General features: G+C 36.5%; 1 protein-coding gene across 7 annotated transcripts in view; it reads left to right on the top strand.

Moving 5' to 3' along the window:
• The window catches only part of TRIP12 (thyroid hormone receptor interactor 12), a 76,435-nt gene extending 60,480 nt beyond the window's left edge, over window positions 1–15,955 (top strand). For 5 of the 7 annotated variants that reach the window (XM_054385870.1, XM_054385872.1, XM_054385875.1 and 2 more), the window contains 18 exons: window positions 646–837; window positions 1,569–1,720; window positions 3,453–3,625; window positions 3,861–3,934; window positions 4,030–4,229; window positions 5,021–5,148; window positions 5,424–5,575; window positions 5,929–6,071; window positions 7,200–7,356; window positions 8,553–8,651; window positions 9,169–9,283; window positions 9,589–9,743; window positions 10,246–10,410; window positions 11,531–11,695; window positions 13,914–14,027; window positions 14,241–14,335; window positions 14,534–14,637; window positions 15,619–15,955. In XM_054385870.1, coding sequence (XP_054241845.1) covers window positions 646–837; window positions 1,569–1,720; window positions 3,453–3,625; window positions 3,861–3,934; window positions 4,030–4,229; window positions 5,021–5,148; window positions 5,424–5,575; window positions 5,929–6,071; window positions 7,200–7,356; window positions 8,553–8,651; window positions 9,169–9,283; window positions 9,589–9,743; window positions 10,246–10,410; window positions 11,531–11,695; window positions 13,914–14,027; window positions 14,241–14,335; window positions 14,534–14,637; window positions 15,619–15,815 — 2,580 coding nt within the window. In that variant the 3' untranslated portion in view covers window positions 15,816–15,955. The remainder of the gene's footprint in view (window positions 1–645; window positions 838–1,568; window positions 1,721–3,452; window positions 3,626–3,860; window positions 3,935–4,029; window positions 4,230–5,020; window positions 5,149–5,423; window positions 5,576–5,928; window positions 6,072–7,199; window positions 7,357–8,552; window positions 8,652–9,168; window positions 9,284–9,588; window positions 9,744–10,245; window positions 10,411–11,530; window positions 11,696–13,913; window positions 14,028–14,240; window positions 14,336–14,533; window positions 14,638–15,618) is intronic. The other 2 variants (XM_054385876.1, XM_054385873.1) reach the window with 1 other exon arrangement.
• The last annotated feature ends 2,558 nt before the right edge of the window (window positions 15,956–18,513 follow it).

The raw sequence follows: 18,513 nt of genomic DNA, 5'->3' as shown, positions 1-18,513 counted from the left end.
ATACCTAAAGAAGAATACAGTTTGTAATAAGAACTTTCGGGGTGGGAGGACAAGAGGGAAGTAGTGTTTTTTTTGAAAGAATAGAAGAAATACAGAACGGGCCAAATTTACAGCATCTTGAAATTTGAGACTGGTGTCTAAGGCAGTTGTGGTTCTTAATAGATTGTTTAAACCTGTAAATTTTAAAAGTAGTTAGAGAACCAAGTTTTGTTCTGTGCTTTGATCTAAGCAATCATTAAACATAAAACTTTCTCTCCTCTTTCCCATCAATGTCACATAAAATATATATCAATCTGAGTTGAGTGGGGATTTCTGTGTGGTGGTTTGATTTATTTATTTTAAATTTTCTGTTTGGAGCTCATCTTTACATTGCATGAAATAGAAGTGTAACTTTCTATTTCTCTTACAACAGAGAAAATGTAGGTGTTGCCTGTAATGCCTCCCCTTCAACAGAGAAATCGCTTATCCTCAGATTATTCACCCTGTCGTTGCTTGCATCGAGTTACTGTACAGTCCAGGCTTTCTGGGTTTTTTCTGTCCCCCACCCACCCCCTCCTTATAGCTGTTCCATGCAATGGGAAGAAAAACAATATTTCTTAATCCCTTACTACCTGCACAGTACAGTACTGCTTTCATATTTTTCAGGTGGATGGTGGAACAGAGTGCCTTGTAGAAATCCGTAGCATTGTCTCGGAGTCTGACGTCTCGTCATTTGAAATCCAGCATAGTGGGTTTGTTAAACAACTTCTACTTTACTTGACATCTAAAAGTGAGAAAGATGCTGTAAGCAGGGATATCAGATTGAAGAGATTTCTTCATGTATTTTTTTCTTCTCCAGTAAGTTTTCTTTATTATTGTTTTGTCACTCTTAGTTGTATATCTCTCAGATGGTACTTACAAGACTGACAGGTTCAGCAATGACCTTGACTTAAAAACGGAGTATGGAAGGAATGTTGGTTTTATGCCTAAGATCTGTAACACTACATCTTTAGATTGGTTCTATATCTTTACAGGTCATAAATTCTTTAAAATGTCCTGTAATTCTGTAAAATTCCACACAACAGTGGGAAAAAAAAATTCCAAAGTGGCCCATTGTTTGAGTCTTAAACAACTTAAAAGTTATTTCTGACTTTTAAGAAGTTGATGTAGAAAGAGTTTGGATAATAATCTTACAACTTGCTCTTTGGTCCCAAATACTGCAAGAAACTTGACTGTGCTGTTCTTAAAGGAAGGAATTTCAAGTGGAAGAGAAGAAGGTAGATAATACATCATCCATGAAGCTTACTGCTCATCTTTAAGGATGAGTACTTAAAATCTGTAGGGCTGTTCAGTTGAAACCAGCAGAGACAAGCCTTTCATGAACTTGTCGTGTGTCATCAGGTTATCCTAATACTACTGTTATGTTAAGAGCAGTGATGCTTAATTTCCTTTTCTTTCAGTGTATTATTTTTTTAAGTTTTAAAGTTGGGGGGGGGGGTTGTTTCAACAAATGGAAACCACCCTGTGGTATAAGTTGTGTGAAATGGAATAATTCAGACACATAACTAAAACACTACCATGTATTTCAGCTTCCTGGAGAAGAACCACTTGGAAGATTAGAGCCATTAGAAAATGCACCTTTGTTGGCATTAGTCCATAAAATGAACAATTGCCTCAGTCAAATGGAACAGTTTCCTGTCAAAGTGCATGACTTCCCTAGTGGAAATGGAACAGGGAGCAGGTAAGGATTAATGCTCAGATAACAGTTTTATTGCAAGTATTTGTTTTCCAAAACATGTTTTCGGTGCTGAAGGTTCCAGGAGGTAGTGGAAACTTCTTACCCTATTAAAGACAAAAGCATCTACACAGTTTAACAATATACAAATAAATACAACTGTTTAACCAAACATTTGCTTACCATCTTGAAATGTCTCTCATGTAGACTGAGGGTAGACAGCTTCAAAAGTCCAAGCCTCAAAAATTCACGTGTTCTGTGTCCTTATGTAAACACTGGGAAGAAATAATTATTGCTGAAACACTGATATTTTTATAGTGAGGTAATTAAACTGCTGAGAGTTTGTATTGCTGTGCTGAACTTTGTTACTCCAATGGGTTCTGTTCTTTAGGATGGTAATGGATTGAGTGATAACTGTTGGCCATCAGCATAGTTTAGAGTAACTGTAGACCTGGCCTTTGTCTTAACAAATTGGATTCCAAATTTAATCTGTTTTATTTACTTTTTAAGTAACAAACTTAAGTGACTGAAGATCTACTTCTACAATTTTTTCAGTACTTTCAATCAACATTTTTTGTTACCAGTGAGTAGCAGTTAGTAAGTCTGTTTCAATGTAAGTTGCATTTATGTTTTGAAAGTATTTTGTGGTGCTTGCTAAAAGCTCAATTGTAGACATTCTTGTGACTACATAGGCATGAAGAGGGGAGGAGCACTGAAAATGAATTTTTGAAAGCTATTCTTTAAATTACGAAATGCCAAAAGTCTTCTCTTTCTCAGGTAGTAAGATAGGGTGGATTTTTTTTTTCCACCAATTGTGAGACAACATCTGTTATGGTAGATGTATTAGAGCCTCATGCTATAGCGTTAATCTAACTTATGATAAAATTCAGTAGCTGTTTTTTGTGAAACTGTTAAAATGCACAGGAATTAATGCAATACACAGATTCCTAGTACTTGAAGGACTTAATTGTCTTGATACTGGCTTTTGCAAAAAGTGTATACTGTGTAATGTTACAATGCTTCCTATTATGTGCTCTATCTGTAAAAAGTGAGATAACAGAAGTTCTAAAGCTGCTAACCATAGAAGCAAAATTGTACTATTCTTTTTGATAGAAAACAGAACATGAAAAGTCAGACTGCTGCAGTATTATTTGACTGCTGATCTTACTGTGGATCATGTCAGTGAGGATTTTGAGGCATTAGTATTTGATGTCTTTCACTGGAAATAGAAGCAGCTCAATATAGCAAGCTTCTGTATAAGAATGGATAGTATAGTGAGATGGAGCATGTGTGTAAACTATGCTTGGAAAAAAGAACAGAACAGCTTTCAGGCTGTTCAGATCGTTATTAAAACTAAGTGAATGGACACTTGTATTTTCCATCCCCAATTCTGATCCTTATGCAGGTAAGCACAGCTCTAAATCTCACATGGCATCAACTGGCCACTGAACTTCAGACCTCAGTGGTGGTCAGTATAGGCCATATTGTAATTGGACCTTAGAGTAGACTTTCTCATAATCTCTTGGAAAGCAGATTTTGTCCAACTTAAATTCTGATGTTTTTGTAGAATAAAATTTTCCATCTCCTTATCCAAGCCTTTTTTGTTTTTTTAGATAAATGATACTCTGAACACATGAATTTGTAAATGCATGTATGGGCCTGTTTTAATGCCTTTTTTAAAATTGTAACCATCTATTAGATTCTTTGTGTAGCAACTTTTTTCACAAATTATTTTGAGTTTTTCTCTTAACAGAGGATCCCAAGCTTTAAAATTCTTCAATACACATCAGTTGAAATGTCAGCTGCAAAGACATCCAGACTGTGCTAATGTGAAGCAGTGGAAAGGTGGTCCTGTGAAGATTGATCCTCTGGCTTTGGTACAAGCCATTGAAAGATACCTTGTAGTTAGAGGTATGTATATCAATCACCTGTAAGGATTATACTGAAGACAAATGGGAGGTACCTGTAAATTATCTTGTTCACAGGGGAAGAGACTGAGGCTGTGGAGAGCCTTCCTTTTCTGAACCTTTTTATAACTGATGTATTTTGGAACTATTTTAATCAGTGGAGTTTGTAACAGTCAGTACAAAAGCATTGTTATGTTTTGTGTAGAAACAAAGGAGGATGTCTTTTTCTCTTGCCTCAGGCTATGGAAGAGTTAGAGAAGATGATGAAGATAGTGATGATGATGGGTCAGATGAAGAAATAGATGAATCTTTGGTAAGCCTTTGCTCAGGGGATAAGGAGAGGGAGAGAAGAAGGGCTAGTAACAAGTTTCCTAACTTGTGTGATGGTGTGTTTTTGTTATTGTTCAGGCTGCTCAATTCTTAAATTCGGGGAATGTGAGACATAGACTACAATTTTACATTGGAGATCACTTGCTGCCATACAATATGACTGTGTATCAAGCAGTTAGGCAGTACAGTTTGCAAGCTGAGGAAGAGAGGGAATCTACAGATGATGAAAGCAACCCGCTGGGAAGAGCTGGGATTTGGACAAAAACACATACCATTTGGTAAGTTGGCTAGAGAAATCAGGGGATAGTATTTCCAGTTTCCTCGATCTATACGCGTAAAGAAAATTCAACAACAGCTATTCTCTGGTCATGGGTGGTGTTCTTCTCCAAAACTGTGAAGCTTTGCATTTCTAAATCTGCTTGAGGTACTTAAATCTTAAGAGGAATTAATTTTTAGCTACCGACGTTATTTTTAGCTCATGAGTGAAGCTGATGGACAAGAAATGGGGGATCTTAAATATTTGCTTGCTCAAAGGAAGGAAATCATTCTTACTATTAGGTAACTAGCCACAAACAGTAGAGAATGTATTTGCAGTCTACGAATAATCAGCTTCATACTGGTTTCCAGTTTCTGTGCAGGTATGTGTACTCTAGCCATACCTTGCAAAGAGCAGTATTGATCTATGACTATACCAAACATTTTAACATTCATCAGTCTTTCTTTGTAATACTGAAATGTGTTACTCAAATGTGAAAAAAAACCCCAAACCCAACTGTATGAAACACCCAAACAAACAAAAAAACCTCAAACCACTTCAGGTATTTTGTTTATTTACCTTTGGCTTCTTTTCCAGTTCACGGAGCCAGAGGGTCTCCATTTTTTCTCCCCTATATGACATTTTGGTTCTGAGAGCCTAGTAGCAAAGGATGAATCACATCCAAATGCATTGTTATTGTCTTTACCTTTAACTGCTAAAATTCTGGTAATCCAACCCTTCTATTAACTACTTTTGTTTCCATGTAAGTTAATATTTCACAAACATGTTTTTAACTTTTAATTCCTATTTTAGGTATAAACCTGTAAGAGAGGATGAAGATGGCAATAAAGACTGTGTTGGTGGTAAAAGAGGAAGGGCACAAACTGCTCCTACAAAAACATCTCCTAGAAATTCTAAAAAGCATGACGAATTGTGGCATGGTGAGTGTGTTTCCTTGCTAATGTTAGATTTATGAAATTTCTGAAAGGGTGAAAATTTCTGGAAGGGTGTTTAAAGACACCATAGTGTTTCTTTTAAAGCAAGCATTGTATAAGAAAAGTAAACATATGTTAATGTATTAAAGCTCAAAATAAGATACTTACTGAATTGTTTAAACTGTTGTAGTTAAGTGAGTGCTATGACTTAATACTGCCTAGGCTTCTAATTAAATCTTGTGAGGACTTCTAGTTGATAACCTTTTTTTTTCCTCAACTAGATGGTGTATGCCCTTCGGTATTAAATCCTCTAGAAGTTTACCTCATCTCTACTCCACCTGAAAACATAACATTTGAAGATCCCTCATTAGATGTTATACTTCTTTTGAGGGTTTTACATGCTATCAGTCGATACTGGTATTACTTGTATGATGTGAGTAGTGCTCTTTTAAAATCACTTTCATACTTGATACAGGCAACTCTATCCTTAAAGTAGCCTTCTTCCCCTGTCCACCCCTCATTGAGACAGAATAATACGAATACTATCATCTTCCCCTTATATTCAAAGAGAAATACTATTCCTGAAAAGAAAATTAATGTTAAAAATCTACTTGGTCTTTCTTCATGGCTTAGAGTCTCTATGACCAAAGTAGTATTGGAAGTTTGGGGTCTTTTTCTTGTTACAGTAAGCAAATTGGATGCATAAAAAAGCCCCCTTAACAAAGGCTTGGTATTTCTTCCAGAATTTCTTTAACTAGAAGTATGTTGTTTTTATTTAATGCACAGAATGCAATCTGCAAGGAGATAATTCCAACCTCAGAATTTATCAACAGTAAATTGACAGCAAAAGCAAACAGGCAGCTTCAGGATCCTTTGGTGATTATGACAGGAAACATACCGACTTGGCTGACAGAACTTGGAAAAACATGGTATGAATGACTTACTATATAGCTTTTCTAATTGCTTGGCTAGGCAGCTCAGGTGCATCGTATGTTAGAAGGCATTTGGAAATGCTGATGGAGAGTTAAAGGTAGTCACAGAAGTCTTGTTAGTTTAGTGACACTTGGATGAATGTTTACACCTCTGCATAGTTTAAACCAGATATGGAGAAACAGACTAGCTGCAAAGCTTCGATCACTTCAAATAGGTCAAACTCTTGTATGAAGTTTTCTTACTGAAATAATAATAATACTTGTTTTTTTCAGGTAATTTTTTCTCCTGTTAAACTGCTTAATGGTATTTTTGTCATACCATTACATTTATCTTGGCATATTCAATGCGGTACAAAGGAAAATATTTTTATCATTTATAACAATGTTATTAATTTTTATAAAGTTATATATAGAGTACTTTGCAGTATCTTGGTACAGAGTATAAGCTGTAAAACTGTTACGCTTAAAAGAATAGGATGTCAGAGTTGATACTCTTTTCCAAATGTATTAATTGAAACAACATTGGTAGCAATTGACTGGAAATAGGTACTCTATAGAACATATTCGTGTTTTTTAAAGTAAGATCTTTAAATTTCCATCATAAATGTCTAGACAACAAATGATGAGTATGAATGTGTATCGTACAAACCTCTGGAGCTGAATTGTTCTGTAAGTCACTTAAATGCCAGTGGAGGACTGTGCTGTTAATGTTCACATGCTTTTCAGAATAGTAGAGCTGATAAAGAGAAGAAGAAATTTCTTCGATAGTCTTTCGCAGATGATTTAAAGCATTATTTTAGAATCCTGGAAGGTAGAATGTTGATGCTATTTTGGGCAGCTTCTCTCTTTTGTCTCCCAAATATGTGATATTGAGCCACCTTCTTCACACCTCTTTTACCATTAGTAAATAACTTAGATTGAAGGTTTTGACAAGTAAAAGATTATTTGTTTTCTGATATAATCTTTGCATAGCCAAGGCTTCTTGAGTTATTTTTCTGGAAATGTTAGAAATTTCTGGAATTTTTTTTTTCCCATCTTATGTTAAATTCCAGACTCTTGCTGGTAAGCATAGTGACTAGAAGGGAAGTGTTGGGACACAGCTAACTAATCCAATGCTTTTTACAGCCCATTTTTCTTTCCGTTTGATACCCGTCAAATGCTGTTTTATGTAACTGCTTTTGATCGTGATCGAGCCATGCAAAGACTATTGGATACTAATCCAGAAATCAATCAGTCAGATTCTCAGGATAGCAGAGTGGCACCACGACTGGACAGGAAAAAAGTAGGTATATCTTGTATAAGGGATCGTTCATTCCTTTTTTAATCTTTATATTGTCTTTAAGAATACCACTGTTAGCAAGACTGATTTGTAAAACTTGAAGATTTTTCTAGTATACCTATGAAGGGGAGGTTTATTTTTTATTCATTTAGAAGCCCTGGAGTAGAAAGCACAATGTCTTCTAGGTGTTTGTCAGTAGATGGCAGAAGGGTCTAGGTTATGCTACACTATCTCAAATCCTGCTTGATTTTTGGGAGTCTCTATATAATTTCTGAAACAATAGTCTAAGAGTGAACTTCAAGTTTTAGTTCCATTAGTGATATTTCCATGTATTAGCTTGTAAATTTCTAATTTTCTTCATGTGGAATTTCAGAAGAATTCGAGTAATAGGATTTAGTGTTACCCAAATGAACAAAAACATTGTCCTCGTGTTTTGGGAGAGCATTAGACATCCTTTCACAACATGATAAAACTAAGGTGCAACTGTTTAAAAGTGTCTGGCTTGAGACTGTAGAGCTGCTATTTTAATTAACAGCAGATGTACACTGCTGTACAGTGTAAATCTGTTGTAAGGTCTTGAATATCTCTGGGGAAAGAAAAAAAAAAAAAAGAAATCTCAGAATCTAGTTCAACTAGAATATAGATTTTAATGTGCAGGAATCCCAGTGCTGTTGTGGGGTTTTTTTGGTGTGTTGTTTCTGTGGTTTGTTTTTTTTGGTTGAATGTTTGATTTCTTTTGTTCTTTGAAACCTGCAACTTTCCCTGCTAGGGAATCCTCAGTGGGAGGGTATAAGAATATTCCTTTAGGTTGCTGGATTTTGGTATCCTTATTCTGTGTTTTCCTCTGCTATTAGTTTAAGGTATGTAACATCCCATAACAACACTTCTTTGCTATGTTTTAGTCCTCCTGCTGTATTCTTGGCAAGAGTATAGTACCTGTTAGTTACTGATTGTATAAGCTTTGATAGTAAGGCATTGGTTTTTCATTTCATATCTAACACTTTAATGCTAGTTAGTTTTCACATAGAAGTAAGAATTGTTTTATCAAAGTATAAGCTTTACAAGCTATTGAACTGTGGAACTACTAGTATGGGGTGGAAAAACTTGTTGAACTGATTATTTTTTTTCCTGTTGTAACTGCCTTGGGAGTTGGGACTTACAGACTTAATTTCACTACTTAAAACTTCTCTAATGTGTAGCGCACTGTGAACAGAGATGAGCTGTTGAAACAGGCAGAATCTGTGATGCAGGATCTAGGCAGTTCAAGAGCCATGTTGGAAATCCAGTATGAGAATGAAGTAAGTAATATCAATGCAGTCTAATTTAACCCTTTTTTACTGAAGATAAATAAAAGAAAGCTATGAATTTCCTAAAATGACTTGTCAGACTCTTGGACCTTCCTATTGCTGGTGCCACAATTTTGTCTATTAATTATCCCTAGCCCACTTGGTTGTGATTTTTAGTTTCTAGGAGTAACTTTCTATTTACTAAACTTCATAATCAGTCTTGTTTTGCAGAGCACAATTTTTTTTTCTAAGTCCAAGCAAACAGCTTTGTGCATTTCGTCTATCATTAGGTGGTTAATACTTTTGTTCCACCATTATTCCCTTCAATGTGTGGTTTTTCTAAGTTCTGTCATGTAAATGTTGCATTTAGATTCTCTAGATGCTTTTTGCAATGTGTCTTTGTAACCAATAGTATACTGTATTTCTTAGACCAAGTAAAGATTTTGATACTCGGACTGACCTAATGGACTCACTCATTTATCTCATTCCCTCTCCACTCCCCATGCCCGCCCTCCCTCCCTCCCTGAAGGTTGGCACAGGCCTAGGCCCCACGCTAGAGTTCTATGCACTTGTATCTCAGGAACTACAGAGAGCAGACTTAGGCCTTTGGAGAGGAGAAGAAGTGACTTTAGCCAATCCAAAAGGTAAATGTTTTATTACCTAAAGTGTTAATATTGATCTACGGTTAAATCGATGCTAAGCTGACTTGAATTACATGAATAGCTTTGATTGAAAGAGCACCTCAGTCTGTGGGCAGAAAATGTGCTTCATGATAGTGTGCAATTATCTTTGTGGGGTTTACCAATGTTATAAGAAGCTTTAGGTTAGGGTTACGGATAGCTGCTTTCAACCCTGCATAAACTTGCATCTGTAATTAAACTATCAGTGTGTGCTGGACATGGGGTTTTGATTTTTATTTTTGTGGTGGTTTTTTTTCCTTCCTCAACAGGAAGCCAGGAAGGTACCAAGTACATCCATAACCTCCAAGGCCTTTTTGCACTTCCTTTTGGTAGAACAGCCAAGCCAGCTCACATTGCAAAAGTTAAAATGAAGTTCCGCTTTCTGGGGAAACTAATGGCCAAGGCAATCATGGATTTTAGACTGGTGAGAATAAAATGGAAAATGTGGTTCTGGAGGGTTAAATGAAAATTCAAGTTCTGGCTATTTGGGTTAAAAATAGCATTAAGAGTTGCACAGAATTATTTTCAGCTTTAGCATTTGGGTGAGGATGGGAGAGAAGGAAGCAGCAGAATTTTTCGTGGGAGAAAGATAGTGTACATTGAAGATCTTTACAGTGGCTGTTGAGACCATAGTGGAAAAAGGAAAACCTTATTGCCTGCTATGTGTTGCAATCTCTGTCCAGTCTTCTCTCAAGATCAGTTTGGACCTATGATTCCAGCTGCTAGCTGCTGCTAGTTCCAGTGTATATGCACTAAATAGACAGTTACATGTTCTTGACTGTAAATTTCTTGGGTGAAAACAGTCACACACAGTACTTTAATTCATAGTTCTGGAACATAGTAAATAGTATTCTAGATCTAATCAAGTAAAATAGCAAAAGATGCAATTTTGAAAGACAATTAATGCTAAACGTTTTGATTTCCAGGTGGACCTTCCTCTTGGACTTCCTTTTTATAAATGGATGCTACGACAGGAAACTTCCTTGACATCACATGACTTGTTCAGTATTGATCCAGTAGTAGCCAAATCAATATATCACCTTGAAGATATTGTAAGACAAAAGAAAAGACTTGAACAGGACAAAACACAGGTGGGAAAGTAACCCTAAGAATAGAAGAGTGCATCTTCACATGGTTGGATTTTGTGAAGTAGCTGTAATTGAGTGTCTGATAATGCTTAATAGGGATGGTAATAGCGATGATGACTTAATTCTAATAAAAGGAATAGTTATGTTATTAAATCAGTGGCTAGTAATTATAACATGGTCTTTTTGTAACGTAGACTCTAGCGTTAGAAATTTTATTACGGGATGGCTAAAGCTGCCAGATGCTTGCCCAGAACTAGCCTCTCTTTTTGGTTCACTTTGGAAACACTAACCAACCTTAGTATCAGAGGGAAAAGAAATCTGACTGATTTCTGAATGTTCAAAAGACTTTGCTTTTTTCCTAATTGGTGTTGTCAAATACTCAGATTTTCATAGAAGTGCCTTTAGTGGGCACTAATGAGCTATATGCAGAACTGGTGTGAGCTGGTTCTTTAGGAGATAGAGAGGAGTCTGAATTTTTCAAGGCTGTCCACTCTTCAGTGTTGCAGAGTAGTGATAAAGGGTCTTTGGCATGCAAGCTTTCTAGCATCCAATGTTAATAGATGGTAGGTGGTAATAACCTAATTTATACTCTTAATGCATCTGCTTTGTTACTAGCCAAGTTATTGCAAGCTTGTGGACCTTTGTTCCTCTTCACCTCACTGTCTCACTCTCTCTCCTTGATCACCGCTTTTAATTTTCCAACAAGAGTTTGAAAAACCTGAAACCTGGTGGATGAAAGCTGAAAAATGTCAGTATGCATGCAAATATGAATGCCATTAAGTATTCTAAGGAAAAAATGTAGCCTAAGAGTATTAGAGTAATATATGTCTCCTTGTCTTGCAGTAATGTTTTCTGAATATGCAAGAAGTTAAAGTAATTCCAAAATTGCTAGAAAAAAAAATAGTGTATTGTTACTATCTTTCAAGTTTATCCTTTAAGAAAGTTAATTTGGTTTGTCTTGGTTTACTGTTATTTATGAAAAATACGGAAGGAAAACAAGGAGTACCGTAATAGTATTAATAGTAATATTCTTATAGACATTTGCTGAGTCAAAACTGCTTTAGAAGTCCTAATTATTGGATAAGTTAACATGAATGAATTGTTTTTGCTTCCAATTTTTTAGACCAAAGAAAGTCTACAGTATGCATTGGAGGCTCTGACTATGAATGGCTGCTCAGTGGAAGATCTAGGGCTAGACTTCACGCTTCCTGGTTTTCCTAACATAGAACTGAAAAAAGGGGGAAAAGATACACCAGTCACCATCCACAACTTAGAGGAGTACCTCAGAGTACGTAAAAGCAAAGTTAGGACTAAAAATGTCTTTGTTCTTCCTTGCCTGGTTCCCAAGTAGTTTGCTTCCATATATATTGTGCTTCATTCTTGTGAACTGGTGCACAGCAATAATTTTCCTACTGATTGCTTCTCTTATGTACTAGTTTATTACTCCAGAAAAACTATTTGAAATCCTAGTCAGCACACCTGACTGGAAGTTTTTCATAGTACAAAAAAGATTGGTTTATACATTACGATGTCATCCGAAGTGCTTTGCAGGGCTTTTTGGTTTTGTATTTTGGAGTTGGTTTGGATAGAAGGTATAAGTGATTTGAGCTGTGGACTTTCAGACTCTTAAGTTCCCATACCTGGGGATGATAATGAATTTGTTTGCAATAGTGGTTTGGCACCTTCTTCCCCTATTTCAGTGGAATTTGAACTGCTGTAATAATAGTAATTTTTTGGAGTTAGAATTCGAAGCAAGCAGCTCTGCTGCTATGGTTTCTTTTTTCAGTTTTACAACCTGTTGTGTGAAAGTATAGGGGTATGTATCTTGCCTGAAGTTCAATGTCTGACTCTTGTAGGAAGGCCTACCACCAGATGTTAATAGGCTTTCTGAGAGCTTTCTAGAACAGGTTACTGGGAAAGGGTTAAATACTTGCCTCAGGAGTCCAGCAGTATCAGTGAGGTGGTGATTCAGTGATACAGTTCATAGAATGGTTTGGTCTGGAAGGGACCTGGAAGTTCATCTAGTTCTAAGCCCTCTGCCATGAGCAGGAACGCCTTCTACTAGGCAGGGTTGCTCAAGGCCTTGACCAACCTGGTCTTGAACACTATAGAACTATGTTCCACAGGGGCTGTGCTCCACAACATCCCTTGGCAACCTGTTCCAGTGTCTCACCACCCTCCCTGTAAAGAATTTCTTCCTAATACCCTGTCTTTATCTACCCTCTTCCAGCTTTGATCAATTCCCTCTCACCCTACACTACAAGCCCTTGTAAAAATTCCTTCCCCAGCTTTCTTGTAGGCCCCCTTCATGTACTGGAAGGCTGCTATACAGTTTCCCCAGAGTCTTCTCTTCTCCTGGAAGAACAACCCTAACTCTTGGCAGCCTGTCCCCACAGGGGAGGTGCTCCAGCCCTCTAATCATCTTTGTGATGCATCTGTAAATGTCTTTCAAGTTTATCCCCCCATTCCAGGTCAGAACTTCTAACACGTTAAAAAAAAACCCAGTAGCTGTCTTTTATAACCAGTCTTTGTTCCCTGCTAGAGGTTTGAGGGAAGTGTAATCATCTAACTGACAAAAGAAGCTGAACTTGGCAGTCTGCCATCTATGACATATTTCTTAATTTAGTGGAGAAATACTTGGCTACAGGAGATATATAAGAAATTTAGTCATTTGTGTCATGTCTCCTTCGTCTCCCCACAGTGATTATTGTTTCAGGCATGTGCTTTCCACTTTGGAAGGTGAAAACTGCAAATTAAATTAAAACAAAACAACCAACAAACCCACACAAAAATAATAATAAGAAAAGACAAACAGAACCCTGAAACTAAAACAACCCTCTCTCCCTCCCCCCAAAAAAACCACAATGAAACAAACAAACCAAAAAAAGACCTACACACAAAAATTTAAGAAAACCCTCAAACAACAAAAAAGAAACAAACCAAAAGAACTGCACACAAAAAGCCCCAGCTACTGTCTGACTGCCTTTTGCCTTATGATTCTTGACCAAGTCTCAGTAACATGAAATGAAACTAAGATTTGTTTTAAAATATTTTAAGTAGATTTATTTTAACCATATATTCTGAATTCCTTGTATTTAACCTTGTTCTATGAAAAAAGGGGCAAATAAGTTGTTTAAATTCTGCATGGCTTCTATACTTACGGTGTTCTGAATCTGTGGTTGTTTGAACTCCAGATTACTTTTACTAATATGCATTGAGCAGACCACAGGAGAAAGCTGTCAAGAAAAAAAAAAAAACAAGCAGTGAATTCCGCATGTGTTGTATTGCCGCAGCACTACACTTATATGCTGTAGGGTGAGCTTATTGATTAAAGCAGTGCTAGAGAGCATCTCTGTGAGTCAGTAAAACTCTGCCATAACTACAGTAAGTGTATAGCTAGGCTTCTGGAAAGGTTATTCCTGCAGCTGTAGTCTCTTGTATGGTAGTGATCATTCTATGCTTCCTTTTGTTCACATGACTTTTTTTTCTTTCTTTCTTTCTTGCAGTTGGTTATATTCTGGGCACTGAATGAAGGTGTTGCCAGACAGTTTGACTCATTCAGAGATGGATTTGAATCAGTGTTCCCCCTCAGTCATCTTCAATACTTCTATCCTGAGGAGGTTGGTAAATGGGTTTGTGCTGATACTTTTGTGACCTTATGTATGGTCCTTTTTCAATGTGGTGAGCATTGCTTGGAGTGGCTGAGGTTGTTCTGTAGCAAGGCATTCCAGAAAGAAGTCTATCATAGCCATTAGCATGGGCAGTACTTGTTCTGCCTCAATTGCTGAAGAGGAAAACTTACTTTTTTTTTTTTTTTTTTTTAACTTTTATAGTTGGAGCAGCTCTTGTGTGGCAGTAAAACAGATACTTGGGATGCAAAGACTTTAATGGAATGTTGCAGGCCAGATCACGGTTATACACATGACAGGTAATGTGGTGGTGGTCTTGTTAAAAACATAGCAATGGTAGCATTAGAAAATATATATTTTTTTGATATACTGTTATTCAAGATAAAGGAATTAGATTACATTTATCTGAAAATACTTACATTACACTGAATACAGATCTGGTGCAATTATTTTAACTATAAACAAAATGCTAATAACTTCTACTTTTCCCTCCTTAGTCGAGCAGTGAAGTATCTGTTTGAGATCCTCAGTAGCTTTGATAGCGAGCAGCAAAGACTATTTCTGCAGTTTGTGACAGGTAGCCCCAGACTGCCTGTAGGAGGTAGGTTTTGTTTGTTACATATTGCTATATATGAGGTCAATGTTATTAATGCATTTCAGAAGAAATTGATTATTTCAGTATAGCAAAAAAAATTACTTTGCTCTGTATTTTAGAGGTACATTCCTGTTTGACGTTTCAGAAGTGACTGGGTAGGTTTCAGGTAGAATTCTCAAACTTCAGTGTCATGACAATAGACAATTCCATTGACGCTCTACAGGCTTCATTTCTGTTACAAGATAACCTGTTCGAGGGCAAAAAACGGTTCAAACTTCAAGCAAAACTGAGAATGTAATACTGTATTTCTCAGCTAGAGGTGCATTAAGTTTGACAACAAAAAAATGATGCATTGCTATCTGGAAACAATAACCTCTTTTCTAGAAAGCAGACAATACTAGTGTAGTAGCAAGCTTTAATTTCTTCCCCTTTTGAATTTCAGAATTTAGGTGAGATGCAGTGAGGAAAACTGAGGAATTTGCTGTCTTTTGCTAGGGATCATTGTAGAATACCCATTTTATCATACTGTCAGCTGAAGATTTTGCAAGTCAAAATAAAAAGTATGCATCTGTTCCATCATAGAATTTCTTTGGGGCTTGTGGGGAAGAGTTGATATTTTTAAAAATTTAAAAAAACACCCAACTTTTTAGAGCTCTTTAGGGGAGAGATGGTGCAGACAGGATTGAGGATTAGCAGTGTAAAAACTACTCAGTAACAGTGAGAAAAAAGATACCACAGTCAGAAAATTTCTGAGTATCTTAGAAAATGTGTATGAAATCAAGAAGTGGAGTAGGCGTTTTACACATACAGATCACAGAATTAAAAGTAGGCTCACTACATGGTCTCAAAGTCATATTCTAAGGTTCTTTTTAAATGAAGATGAGATAGTTGGGAGGCATGCTTCTGTCACTTAAATGTCTAAGGTGTTAACTAGGTTGTCAAGAGAACAACCTTATTCTGTATATAATTTTTTTTCTTCACTGATAGGCTTTCGAAGTCTGAATCCTCCGCTGACAATTGTACGCAAGACATTTGAGTCTACAGAGAACCCAGACGATTTCTTACCCTCAGTCATGACCTGTGTGAACTATCTCAAACTGCCAGACTATTCAACTATTGAGATAATGCGTGAAAAACTCTTGATAGCTGCGAGAGAAGGGCAGCAGTCATTCCATCTTTCCTGATCACAACGAAAAATGCAGTGTCTGCCTGTTACAGCAAGAGAGAAACTCATGATTCTTTTCTAAATATATCACCTGAGTCAAGGAAACGTGTTACGCCTTCTTGTTGTAGAAAAACGGCTTGCAGATTATAAGCAAAGACACTTGGTTGGTATTCATTAAAGGCCCTTATGGACTTAAAGTGATCAGGTCCTAAAAGTTGTTGTGACAAGGTTTCTTTAGCAAGTTCTTGTTTAAATTATCATTTATTTGATGAGTGAAGTTTTTAACTTGCTTTGCTGTGTGAAATTTAAAAAGGGATGTTTTTCCAGGCTGGAACAATAAATGTCGCTGTGCAGTTTAATACTGGGCTGTGTGTATCCATCTAGCTAAGTCTGAAGTTTTTCCTCCAAAGACAACTTTTGTACATAAGTACAGAAATTAAAATACACCATGTATTTGACAAACTTAGTTTAGTAGACTAGTTCTGTGTACTCTCACCTGCCTCTAATTTTACCCATCCTCATGTATTGTCTGATGTGCAATTCACCTTGGTTCTTTTTGTGTGCAACATTCAACAATTGTTATGTTTTGGTTAGCATGGGCATTTAACTGCTCCATGCCTCTTTCTCTGATTAAGATAATTTAAATTTTACTGAAATAAAATATATATTGTCAATATAATTCAGCCTTTGTAACTAGGTAGAACCTTTCTTATAGCATAGTTTTACTGTAGTGGTAGGATATAATGGCGACAGTCGACGCTCTAGAGCTGTTTACACAGTCATTCAGGCAGCAAGAAGCCTCTTGCTAGAGGCTAGGAAGAATTCTTTCTTTCATGTAGTTGAAGTCCAACAGCTTGGGCTGGCCATTGTGTATTGTGGTAAGGCCAGAGCATTTTGAATCGATGTAAAGTTTTTTAAAAGACAAATTAGTTGTTTCATTCCCTGTTTAAGTAAACAGTTCCTGGTTACTTTTGTAGTTTTTCTCTTCCTCCCTCCCTGCCCTTAGTGCTAGCTTTGAACAAAAAACAATTCAGCCTTTGTCTTTTGACACAGATAAAGCACCTGTAAGCAATGCTCTGTCCAACTGTTTCATGTGCTGATTTCTCAAATCTGCAATAATTTACTTCATCAGGTTAATGTTTTTACCTGAATATAAATAAAAAACTTTGCTTCACCTTTTTGTTCATAGTTTTGTACTGTATGCATAAAGTTCAATTGTGTAAATTACTGTAATGCAAGTAAATCATCCTGTATCTACTTGGCTAACAGCCTGCAACTTGCGGATGATTTACTACTAAAACAAGACCTTTTAAGACCTCCATTGCAGAGGGAAATTTTTTCCTTTCTATGGGTTCAAAAACCAGGCAATTACAAATATTCCTGAGATGTTCCTGATATATAGTTCATCTCTATGAAAATGTGATAGTTCCTTATTTTTATTCAACTTTGAGAAATCAAAATTCATTTCAGTGCGTAGAAATTGTTGCATTCTGGCTAATCAGGCTAGTATTTCCCCTTAACTAACAAGTTTTCTTTTATCCAGCAGAAGAATTTGTACTTCCAGAATATGTAATGGACATTCTTCCAGTGAACATTCACAGAATTACACGTGGTCGCTCATACCAGCACCACTGGAATGTAATGCAAATCTGTTATGAGCATGAGTAGAATGTGAAATCCTTGCACAAAGAACTTGGTAACAGAACAGTTTCTACTACAGTATTAGAACTGAAAGAAGATCCTTCACACTGTACATACAATAAGGGTAGTGCACAGTGCGGCATAGTTTTCATAAAACTTCAAGGCAGTATTTAAACTATGGACTGGTGTTTAAATTGTTCTGATAACTTGATCAAACAGCACAAAAAAGTGTTTATAGTGTGTGGATAGCAATTTGTTCATTTTTTAAGGTTCTATATTTTCAAAAAACTGACTTGTAAAAAAAAAAGCTAATATTTTGTATTAAAATAACGTGTATTGATATTTTTTTTTACCCATGTTGTCTCCCTCTAGAATCTGGCTTTCGACTTTGAAATTTTGAGGAGCTTTTAAATTTGATATTACAGCTATTATGTAACTGTTTTAGTGGGAAAATCAGTTGTTGGTTGCCTTTTTTAAAAAGGAGGGGATGAAAAGGAGTACCTGTGGTGACAATTTTTGTTGTACTGGCTGTTTATTCAGCACAGGCGAAGGATGTAGTTGGCCTGAAAAGTGAGTTTTTTGGGTAGCACTTCCCCCCGCCCCCCACTACCAGGGCAATTTTCAGTGTATTAGAAGAGAGCAGTCTGCCTTAAGAGGTAAAGATAGTAAATTGTAAGAATAAACTGAAGAATCAAAGTTGCCATGAGTGCAGTATTTTCCTACAAACAGAAATGTAGTATCTGAGAGGAGCTGAGGACAAGTGAAGGGCTGGGGAAAAAGATGTCAGGGATTCTTCCTTCTCAAGAACTTTGGATTAAGGGAAAAGCTCACTAAAATCAATCATATGTGTGTGCAGATGTTGAGGACTATGTAGCCCTCAGAAGAATGTGTAGTTGTCCTAGTACTGAACTGCTTTATAATATACCTATTATAAAGATATGAGTTTAACTTTTGAAATTTTTTTTTAACATGGTAAGTTCAACTGATTTTTGGAGAACACCTGCCATCAGTTATTATTTTGGATGAGGTTTGTGTCCTAAATGAACAGGAGCAGCAGAAAATCATTTGTGGAAAAA

This window comes from Indicator indicator, chromosome 13 (genome assembly GCF_027791375.1).
Source record: "Indicator indicator isolate 239-I01 chromosome 13, UM_Iind_1.1, whole genome shotgun sequence".
Lineage (NCBI taxonomy): Eukaryota > Metazoa > Chordata > Aves > Piciformes > Indicatoridae > Indicator > Indicator indicator.
Note: the sequence above shows the minus strand (reverse complement) of the source record. Positions and strands in the feature narration are given on the sequence as shown.